This window comes from Camelina sativa, chromosome 7 (genome assembly GCF_030686135.1).
Source record: "Camelina sativa cultivar CO46 ecotype springtype chromosome 7, ASM3068613v1".
NCBI classification, from domain to species: domain Eukaryota; kingdom Viridiplantae; phylum Streptophyta; class Magnoliopsida; order Brassicales; family Brassicaceae; genus Camelina; species Camelina sativa.
In genome coordinates, this window is record NC_141886.1 from 10,116,609 (window position 1) to 10,127,975 (window position 11,367).

The 11,367-nt window shown below is 31.3% G+C and overlaps 3 protein-coding genes across 3 annotated transcripts; 1 reads left to right on the top strand and 2 right to left on the bottom strand.

Annotated features, from left to right (window-relative positions):
- Positions 1 to 501: 501 nt before the first annotated feature.
- Positions 502 to 2,523, top strand: LOC147941135 (uncharacterized). The gene has a single exon (XM_087458392.1). It carries the CDS (start codon positions 502 to 504, stop codon positions 2,521 to 2,523), a length of 2,022 nt encoding a protein of 673 aa, XP_087314518.1.
- LOC147941136 (uncharacterized) lies at positions 2,255 to 5,269 on the bottom strand. Its single transcript, XM_087458814.1, has 7 exons — positions 5,161 to 5,269; positions 4,330 to 4,399; positions 3,798 to 3,900; positions 3,210 to 3,479; positions 2,897 to 3,126; positions 2,744 to 2,825; positions 2,255 to 2,644 (listed from the first exon to the last, which is right to left on the bottom strand). The coding sequence occupies exons 3-6, from the start codon at positions 3,838 to 3,840 to the stop codon at positions 2,796 to 2,798; spliced, it is 573 nt and encodes a 190-aa protein (XP_087314940.1). The 5' UTR covers positions 3,841 to 3,900; positions 4,330 to 4,399; positions 5,161 to 5,269; the 3' UTR covers positions 2,255 to 2,644; positions 2,744 to 2,795.
- Positions 5,270 to 5,654: 385 nt separating this feature from the next.
- On the bottom strand, positions 5,655 to 6,678 carry LOC104700860 (protein EMBRYO DEFECTIVE 1674-like). The gene has a single exon (XM_010416455.3). The coding sequence runs from the start codon at positions 6,643 to 6,645 to the stop codon at positions 5,812 to 5,814; it is 834 nt and encodes a 277-aa protein (XP_010414757.1). The 5' UTR covers positions 6,646 to 6,678; the 3' UTR covers positions 5,655 to 5,811.
- Between the last annotated feature and the right edge of the window lie 4,689 nt (positions 6,679 to 11,367).

Here is an 11,367-nt window from a genome sequence, read left to right on the forward strand (position 1 = left end):
TCCAAGTTCTGAAACATTTAGACCATTTATTATACAGTTTGTACATGTTCTACGAAGTTTAGACCGAAATTTGATCTAAAAACTTCAAAAACGTGAATTTTGTATGTTCTACAAAATTAAGAATATGTATTCTACATTTTTCTTCATTCTACATCAATTCAAAATATAGTTTCCACGTTTTACCCTGTATACTAAAAGAAGTAAAAGATATATCGTAAATAATTTAGAATTTATAATCTGTAAAACTTAGAATACCATAGAAATAGAAAGAAAATAAATTAAATAAGGAAAGTGAATATTTTTTGAATAATCGTAATTTATGGTTACGATTTTGTATTTATTGTTTAGATATGTTTTAATATATTTTAGAATGTGTATTCTAAATAGTTTAGAAGAAAGACAAAAACAGCAAAAATTGACATTCGACATAACTTATGATATCGTGATCGGTTGTTTACCGTCTCTTCCACCTTCCACGAAAATTTCACTTACCTGTTTACGATGCAAATCTACGTTACTTGTGGTGTATGGACACTGGATGCCAACAAGAAGTGGAGATTTATTGATGATGAAGAAAAACGTGTGAGATTACTGACTTTGCAACCCACTACGTCTCTTGAAGAGTTGAAGGTGATGGTTTCAGAAGACAATGAAATAGAGCAAAGTATGTTTGATGTGGAATTCAGTTATTTACCCACAGAGGTTAAAGTTGATTTTCCTCCCGTTGTATTGACAAATGATAGGGGAATGAAAAATTTTCTTGCATATCTGAAAAGGAAAAACATGATTCAGTTGTGTGCTACATTCAAAGGAATAGTTGATGATGATAGGAGTAAAGTCCATTTCGATCTGAATAAGGACCCACATGATACAAGTGATGGTGATGATGTGGGAGTTGATCTGGGAAAATCAGTAGCAATTATGTCAATGAATTCACATAAGCTGAATGATGTTGTATTAGAAAAGCCTATTGATGCTAATCTTGGTGATGTTGCTGGTTCAAAGTTGGAAGATTCAATGGTAAAGAAGGACGAATATTTTAGCAGTAAGGAAGCTTTACAGGCTACTATGGAAATGTATGCAATGAAATATAACTGCGACTACAAGATTACAAAATCTGATAAGAGATGGTGGTGTATACGCTGCATTGATAGTGCTTGTAATTGGAGGCTCCGGACTGAGTGTTTACAACCATCTACATATTTCGAAATCAACAAGTTTGTGGGTAACCAGACATGTGCTCCTTCAAAAAAAAAATCATTTTGTAGGACTCCATCTGCAAGAACAATTGGACATCTCATTAAGCAAAGCTATGAGGGTGTGAAGGAAGGTCCTAAACCGAGTGATATAATTAATATTATTCATTCAAGGTACGGCTGCGAGCTAACATATCACCAAGCTTGGGAGTCTCGGGAGTATGCAGTTAACGAAGTTAGAGGAATTCCTGAGAAAAGTTATGCTAAGATACCAAAATACTTGCACATGCTACAAGAAGCGAATCCTGGTACGTTCACGAATTACGAAATTGACTTTGATGGAAGATTCAAATATCTATTTATTTCTTTTGGTCAATCAAGAAGAGGGTTCTACAAGGCAATGCGGAAATTGATAGTAGTTGATGGAACATTTTTGAAGAATAAATACAAAGGAGTTCTACTAGTTGCTACAGTTGTAGATGGTAACTCCAATTTGTATCCAATTGCATTTGGAATTGCTGATTCTGAGAATGATTGTTCATGGGAGTGGTTTTTTATGCAACTTAAGATGGTTATAGCTGATGAAGAAGGTTTATCATTTGTGTCAGATAGACATACATCGATTGCTAAATCAATTGGAAACATCTACCCATTGGCTAAACATGGTATTTGCATCCACCACTTGATTAGTAATGTGATAACATATAATAAGGGCAGAGGTGTCGCTGGTATGGTTGCAAAAGCATCAAAAGCTTATAGAGTTGCTGAGTTTGAGAAAGAGTTTGCGCGAATTAACAATATTAGTCCTGCTATTGAAAGTTATCTAGAGGAAGCCAATGTGAGAAAATGGGCTCGCTGTCATTTTCCGGGTTATAGATATGACATTAACACCAACAATGCGGCTGAGTCAATCAATGCAGCTTTGAGGTCACCCAGAGAGTATCCAATAATTCCTTTGTTAGACAGCATCAGAGAAATGATGACACATTGGTTTTATGAGAGTAGAGAGTTAAGTGCAAAGCAAAAAGATTCTTTAACTGTTGAGGTGGAGAAAAAGATTTCAAGAAGAATAGAGAAAGGTAAATTCATGAACGGTTATCCGATGAGCAGATCCATGTTGCAGGTTAAAGGTAATGGAGTAGATTACATTGTTGACTTAGAAAGAAGGACTTGTTCATGTGGAAAGTTCAGCATAGGAAAACTCCCTTGTAGACATGCTATAAATCTACAGCCTAGCTTTTTCCTGTCTTTCCATGAGATGGCAATTCACCTTTGGCATAGCCTAACAAAAGTTTATTCCAAGTGTGGGTTCGTCCTGCCGATCTAAACTTGAAGTACTCGCTTTTGATGTGCAAGCTAAACTGACAATTCATGAAACCAACACGATCCAACTTTAAGCGGCCTAAAGATGTATGCTCCCGAAATATATACATCATTGCATCCATTTCCTGAAAATATTTAAAGAAAGAGGTTTGTACAACTTAAAATAAGGTTTGACGTTCTTTTGGAAAATATAAAGTATGATTTTTCAAAATATTGACACGTACCTCGTTTCCAAGCCATTTGTTGTCCATCATGACTCGGTCAAACAATTCTCGATCAAGTAAGGTTGGACCCAATTAAATGTTTCTGTAAACGAAAAACAATTGTAAGGTTACAAAATGGTCAAAAGCTACAAGACCCCAAGGATAACTCCTAACCTTCTCAAGATCCATGACCAGCTTGATGTATGAATGTGGTATAGCTTTCTTCTCATCCTTAGCCACTACCAACCCAGCAATTACACAAACATACACAAACCGAATCTTATCTTCTTTTTTTCTCCCCGATGGAGCTTCTTCAAGGTGGGTCTTCATCAAACTTTGAATGGTAATGATACCACCTCTCTTCAACAATTTACTCCAAAACCCATTATCATCTGTCCATTCCTCTGAATCACCACTAAAATCATCATGAACTTTAGCCCAATAATTGCATGAAATTCTTGCATCGAAAATCTAAGCGGCTTCTTACCAAACACAAACCACAGCTCATGTCTTCGCTTAGTCACCAACTGCCTACACATGATGTTGTGTATCAACCGAGCTGAGTACCCAAGACCATTCTCATACAATGCAAAAATACTTGTGAAAACTGGATCACCCTTCACAATCTCATACTCCTCTGGTAATGCATTCTTGATTTTTTTCAAAATAGACATTCGACATGAGTTATTAATCTGCCCAACTTGTGGCTCACTTCCATTTTCCATAAGCCGCTTAGGATACTTCAATTGTTCCATTCCTGCCGAATATAGTAAAAGATGAATTACTATAAACTAGCCACAACTGAAATAAATCAACAAAGATATGAGACTTCAATTTTGCAAAACAAAAAAAACAGATTACTACAAGTATGATTTAAGAACAAGAAAACTATGACTACTAATCATTTAGATGCAAACAGGAATTTGAAAAAAAAAAAACAAGTTTATAAATGTAAGTTATAATAAATTATAACCAAACGAGATACAATTTTTATAACCAAATGAGATACGACTTTTAATTAGACAATCAGACAATCACAGTTGTATTAAGAAAAAAACTTTACTTTGGCTCTTACTTGTATGAGATTCTGATGGTGCTTTTGTTGAGGACAATGACATTTGCGACTTATGATCAGAACATGCTCTCAGCCATGGTCAGTCTCTGAAGAATATAATTGACTGCAAAGAGAATATGAAGAGGGTCATGACTGATATAGAGAGGTTTCCTGAACTAAGAAGATCAAATATTGAAATCGAGTTTTTAAAAAATTACATAACCTTATGAAACTAAGGAATCATAAAAACTAACATTTCCAATTTGAAATAGAGTTTTTTAAAAATTACATAAGCTTATGAAAGTAAGAAAGTATAATAATCAGCATGCAAAAAAATTGAAATCGAGTAAAAAATCTGGTTCAAATCTGGACATGATCGCAAGAAACTAATGCATCATATCTGACATATCTATAAATCATGATCGTAAGATACAAATCGAGTAAACAAATTGACATAATGGCAAGAAACTAATGCATTATAATAATCAACATGCTAACATATTTAGACATGATAACTGGTTTTAAAAAAAGCATGTAATAGAATTCTACATACCTGTTAAGCGGTGAAGATGCAAAAAGCAAAGTTGTGACAAGCTAAGAAGCAATGAGAGAAGAAAACACCTCTGAAATCATAACAAAAATCAACAAAGACATGAGATTCTTACTCGATTTCTTGAGATAGAAAGAGTCAAATTTTCAAAAACAATATAATACGAATTCTTAAAACTATGAATTAAGAACACAAAACCTTGATTACTAATCAGTTAGATGCAAAACAAGAATTCAAAGTCTTATACAATAGTGAAAAATCAGAAAATCGAGAGCTTCATCCTCATCATTATCACATTATTAAGAAAATCATTGAAACGTTGTTAAGTGTACTTATAATAATACAATTGTGGATTCAAATCGAGATTACAAAAGGATAAAAGTTAAACATACCAAAAAATTTCCACAGTTAAACAAACAATATTCGATCAACATGGATAAATGTTCAAGAGAAATCCATACTGAAAATTTGCTAATTTACTTAAAATTATACAATTCTAGGTTGAAATCAAGATTAAACAAACAAAAACAACCTCGAAATTTTGGTTTTCCCGATTTGGTAAAATTGAGAAATTGACCATTTAAAATTTCATACTTTTCATCGAAATTGAGCGATTAAAACTAACGAAATCAAGATGAGAAAACTTAAAAGATTTACACTGCAATATGAATACCAATTTCATATGATGTGAACAGAAGCAAAGGACATTAACCGATTAAAGGGAGGAAACAAAAAAATTGATGAATCGCAAGAACAAGAGAAAGACAAATCAACAATAGGACAAAACAAGAATTAAGCTTCGTCCAGATGAGCAAAGGAGGGAAAAAGACTCACCGCCGTCGATGAATCACGACAACAAGACGAAGATGTCACCGCAGTCGCCGCCGTCGATGTCACTGATGTTCGGTTTGTTTTTTTACGACTTCCTAAAAGAGAAAATGAAAAAAGGGCTTTAGTCTTGTAGAAATCTCTCAGTAAATTAGAGGCTTAGGTTTCTATTTTGTTTTCTTACTTTTGGACATAAATTTACTTTCAAAATTTATTTATATATTTTTTTTTCGTTTTGAACAATGAGGGCAAAATTAGATTAAAAAGCAAATTAAAACCTATATGACCAAACCTACAAAAAAAAGTGTAGATAGACAAATGTTTAAAAAAAAGATCATTTTCTTTCTAATATTTGCATAGATTGTGAATCCATCGAACTATGTTTCATTTTTGTCGGGTACAAAAACTAACATTGCAAAACCTGTTCTGAAGGTCCAAGATCCAAATGTTTAGGAATGTAGTCAAAGAAGAACATGAATTAACAACAATTCTAGGCTGAGTTGAGTTTAAAAATTCTCTTAGAGTTTCATACACAATGGTGAAAGTTGAGTTAAACAACAATATCAATGAAGCTTCTTTATACTCTCTCCTCTTTTTGGACATTCTCATAAAATTTCATACAAAAATGAGAGTTAAAGAACAATGTCAATGAAACCACTAAGCTAATTTCTTCTTCCTCTTTGTAGACCTAGTGCAAACTGGTCTCTTTCCACTAGAAGAAGACTCAAACTCATCTCTCCGTCGCATGGCTCTAGTCTTCACTCCCACAACAACAGCACTCGAAACCAAACTCTCATCCTCAACAACCGATTTCTTCTTCTCATCAGATTTAGGACAAACCATATCCCTTAAACTAGCAACAACATCAACCAAGATCCTGTCTTTCAAATAACCATCAACGAAACTAAGATCCTGTATCCTATTCACAGGAACATCATTAAACGAAACAACAAAACCTCTATCTTCATCAACAACATTCTCCTCATTGTAATCTTCCCAGTTAAACGGAAACCCTAAAAGGAAACGATTACAAACCTCCTCAGAAACACCGTTCTCCATACTACGAGCTCGGTTGATGAAACCACTGATGGAAATGGTAATCCCATCTACTGATTCGAGAGTTACACTGTTATGCCTTTTGAGTATTGTTCCTGATGAAAAGAGTCTCACGTCAGATTCGAAACCTGTGATACACAGAGCTTTCTTCTCCTTATCTTTTCCTTTTCTTGTTAGCCACCAGTCGGATAATGTGACGGATTTTGTTTTTACGATGGGTGTGATTGCTCCTAGTGAAGCCGGCGTCCGTGGAGTCGGAGGGAAATTGGGTTTTGGTAAAGCTTCGGGGTGAGTACGCGGCGAGGGATTGGTTTCCGGTAGCGGTTTGGAGCGGGTTCGCGGCGAGGGATTGGTTTCCGGTAGTGGTTTGGAGCGAGTTCGCGGCGGCGAGGAGCAACGCGCTGAGAGAGACTGGGGTTTTGACTTGGTCGCCATCGCGATTTTTTTTTTTTCATTCAGTGGTGTGACTGAAATTTTTTTGTGAATTGAGAGATTTGGTAAATATGTTTCCGGTTTAGTTTGGTTAGAGTTTATTTTTCTTTAGGTTTGAAACATTTTTGGTTTAGTTGAAACATTTTTGGTTTACTTTCCGGTTCAACAATTTTTTAAGGATACATTATACCTGATCAAGTTAGTACTATTTTAGTATAAATAAATGTATTTCTTTATGTTTTGAGATAATATGATCTAAGTTCCCTCGTATTTTACACATTTACAAACTAATTAAGTAAAATAATCATGTGAGAAAACATAGGGATGAGCATTCGGTTTGGTTTCGGTTCGGTTTTTTCGGTTTACGGTTTTTTTGATTTTATAAAAATTGAACCATATAGAAACCATATGTAATTCGGTTTGGTTACGGTTCGGTTTTTTTGGTTTTATCAAAATGAAACCATATAAAACCATACCTATAACAGTTTGGTCCCGGTTTTTAACGGTTATTCCATATTTTAAAAAATAGATAGTTGATACATCACTAAAAAATAAGCATAAATGTAAAATCTAAACATAATTCAAAAAATAAAATCCAAATATAGTTTTGTAAACCCAAATAGTTAATTAAAATTTAAACTTTTAAAAATTAAAGGCTATTGAAAAAGAAAATCAGAAAAAAAAACTTGGAGATCAATAATTATAAGCCCAATAAAGGAAAAAAATTATTGATATTGTTATACAATATAAATTTATAAGTTGAAGAAACTAATTATATCTAATTATCTAAATTTTTTATAAAAAACCAAAAAAACCATTCGGTTTTACGATTTTTAACCAGACCAAACCTAAACCAAATGGTTAATTAAAATAAAAACCAAACAGATTTTTAGACTTAACCATAACCAAACCAAACCATTTATTTCAGTTTGGTTTGGTTCGGTTTTTGTGCCAACCCCTAGCAAAACATATCTAATCATCTTCTATGGTTAAGCTGATTTTATTCGAGTGTTCCATTTTGGACACAACACCTTGAAAATTCCACTAAATTTTCGATCTAGTAAGTAATAACTTTGAGAAAAAAAAAAAAATGTATTTTTTCATACCATTAATTATATGTATTTTTATATTTTATTATATAAAGTTTGATTCTCAAATTTAGTAACTCACCAGATCGTAATACGTGTTAGTTTTAACGATTAGATCAAAATTAAAAACTCACCAGATCGTGACACGTGTCAGTTTTAATGATTAGAGATCAAAATTAAAAATTCACCAGATCGTGACACGTGTTAGTTTTAACGATCAGAAATCACATATCAAAGTTAGTAACTCATCATATCGTGACATATGTCAATTTTAACGATCATAAATCACAGTTTTCAAGTTTGGTAAAACGATGCATAATATAATTGTAATCTTTTTATTTTTTAAAAAAAACTTTGTTAATCCCAAAAGGAAAATGATTGTAAATACACCCTATATAAGCAAATAGATGATAACATATTTTTACCCAATATAATAATTTCGACTAGCTTTGTTTTTCTTGGTAAAATTTTCTTCTTTGTTTGACACATCATCGTTCTTGAACAAGTCTCGAAAGTAATTTGTTTGTTGTCTAATCGAAGCAACTATATATATAAAAATATTCTTTGATATTACCACATGTTTTCGTCGTCGTTTTTTTGAATTTTGTTTCGTTTCTCAATTTCATAATGCATACTACGCAATCTTTGACTTTGAAGTGTTAACAAAGTTTCTTATGCATAATAACTAAAGTTTTTGGTATTAACAAATTTCTCACGGTGTTATTATCATTTCTATTAATTTGTAGGACATGTAGCATAAAAAAAAAGATTAATACACAAACGCAAGATAACAACAGAGATTATATAATACTAGATCGACTAAACAGAAAGCGTTCTTATCGTCGAACGATAGTAGTGGGAAGCAAAAAAATTTTAAAAAAACAATGAGCTCATTAGAATAAATTTTCTCATAAAATAGAAAAAGGATTAAGGAAAATATACAGAAAATTGTTAATTCTAAAAAAAATGTAAATATGAACTTCTATATAAACATAGATCATCTCATATTATTCATCTAACAAAATAATTTATTCAAAAATATTGTTTTCAACTTTGTTCTATTGGTCAAACTTTTTTAATAGGAAGACAAATTTTCCTTATTTTTTTAAACCAAAATATACGCCTACTTTCTACCTTTTCAGTTTGGAATAGAGATGATTAATATGTTGACCCCAAAAAAAATGGAAGATCAATATATGCATCTTCTTTTTCTAATACTGTACTTTAAAATTTATTGTAATAGTTTTAGATTGTTTTATTTAATTTATATTTTCATCTTTGAATTACTTGAGATTCATATATTTACGTGCTTATAATTTTCTATTATTTTATTAATTATGTCAAATTAATTTTCTTCAAATTTCTCAACCTTGATTGGTTGGTCATAGACTTTTTTTTTGTGCAAACATAATTGTTACCATTCGTTCAATCTCAAAACAAGATAAAGAGGAGAAGGTCATCAACCTAATTGTTGGATAAAATAGGCTAATCAAACACAAGGCTACAACAAACATAGATAAATTGGAAAATATAAATCGTTGTTGATAGATCCATAGGAACTTAGAGATAGAGGCTACATCATGGTGTGTCAAAGAAACTTTCATGAAATACATTGGGGAATTTAATATTAGTTACTATCAAAAGATTTTGTGACGTTGGAAAAGGGTCTTTAGTTTCATTGGTTGCTGAAATAAGCCACTTTAAGATAGCTAAAAGACGTGAACATGTTCTCTCCACATAGGAGGAGGGTAGAGCCGAGGTTTTCTCTATAGTGGAAGAGGTTGGACGCAAGGTTATCCCCCCAAGAGAGGAAGGCGAAACAAAGGTTCTCTCCATGGTGGAGGAGGTTGGACGCAAGATTCTCTCCATAAAGGAGGAGGACAGAACCGAGGTTCTCTCAATGGTTAGTCATACACTATTGTGATGTAATTTATTTTTTATTCAAAATATTTTTTGAGCCACCAATTTTAGTGATTAAAGAAACTATGCAAAAGTGAAAGTAAAGAGACATATAATAGTTGACTTAATTTGTTCATATAGACATTTTCTAGGTGGTGGTAAATAATATATTTGTAACATATAGTATACCTAGATGTAAAAAATATACTTTTAATGGTAACATACATAAAATATTTGTATATAGATATAAATCATTGTATTATATCATTTTTAATAAATAATGTATAGTAAATTTTAATTTATTTTTTACTAAATTTAATTTTATTTACAAAATTTAAACCCGCACATCGGACGGGTCCTTATCTAGTATATATTAAATTTTAGTTAAATCAATTTGGGTAATACAACTCTCAGGTTTAGTTTACTAATCTGGTATACTGTAAATGTTTTATATTTATAATTTGGATTTGGTATGTTAGTGATATAATAAAATAACTAGGTTTTACCTGCGGTACACCGCGGAACTAAATTATAAATTATTGTATTTTAGATAATAATTTTTAATTTATTTAGTTTTTAAATTTCCAATTAATTAACTTTTATCTAATTAATTTAGAATTTTGTTTATAATGTTTTTTTTTCTTCTTCCGTTTTATACATTTTATAACCTAATTACATTAAATTTATTATTAGATAGAATATAAAATTTTAAAACACTTAGTTTTGTTTTCTATAATTTAACAGAGATATATGCATATATGGTATGTTAGTGTATATTTTTATGTGTATACAATATTTTTTTTTTTGGAATATTAAGAATGTGTTGTAGTATGTGTAATATTTTGTAGTTCATATATTAAATAATTTATAATTTTATTTTCCAAACTATGACTACAAATCTATAGTATATGAAATAAACTAATAGTTTTAGTGTTGGTTTTGTAGTCCAAACCCGCCATGCTAGGCGGATCACACAACATGTTCAAAGATTTTTAATCCGCAAAAACTTATCGTATGAAACCCGTGAAAGTAAAATATAGTATGTGAGGCTAAAAGTCACTTTTTATCAAAAAAATTGAAAGAACCATAGCTCTTCACTCACCTCCTTATAAAATAAGGAAATAAAATCTGTATACATTTACAATTATGTTTGTTACCTTTTAAAACACTTAGTTTCTATAAAAAAAATCGAATATAATTAGAGTTAATTTGTTTATTAAATTAATTATTTAATTCTAATGACATGCTTGTAAATAAGTGCCAACTTCAGGATTTATTTTATAAATGTCTCCAAAAATGTATATATAGATATAAAAATAAAAATACCTTAAAATAGTATTAAAATAAGTTTTATAGATATACATTCTTTGACAATTTTTTTTAAAAAACTTTAGATTTGGATTTTTTATTTTATATTTAAAATATAGTTTTGAAGTGATAAGATTTAGTATTTAAATTTTAAAATTTTATTTTAAACTATAATATTGTTTTTTTTTTGTCGGCACACTTTCATTAATTAAGCCCAAGATGGGCATGAGTTACAAGGTGAAAACGGAGCCCAACAAACTAAAGCTCAATCATAAACCTAATAGTCTAATACAAAATACAGCAAAGCACAAAATAGGTCAAGAAAGGGACATGTAGTGGATACGTGTTAATTTAGGAAGTTGGGGTAGAAAAAACAACTGAGTCACGCCGCTCTTCACCGGAGCTGAGTCTCCGATCAGATCCAAAAAAT

Coding starts and splice junctions, on each gene's coding strand:
- LOC147941135 (XM_087458392.1), top strand. CDS start 502: ATGCAAATCTACGTTACTTGTGGTGTATGGACACTGGATGCCAACAAG.
- LOC147941136 (XM_087458814.1), bottom strand. CDS start 3,840: ATGTCATTGTCCTCAACAAAAGCACCATCAGAATCTCATACAA. Junction 3,480..3,797: donor ACCATCAGAATCTCATACAA/GTAAGAGCCAAA, acceptor TATATTCGGCAG/GAATGGAACAATTGAAGTAT. Junction 3,127..3,209: donor TGAGCTGTGGTTTGTGTTTG/GTAAGAAGCCGC, acceptor GTGGTGATTCAG/AGGAATGGACAGATGATAAT.
- LOC104700860 (XM_010416455.3), bottom strand. CDS start 6,645: ATGGCGACCAAGTCAAAACCCCAGTCTCTCTCAGCGCGTTGCTCCTCG.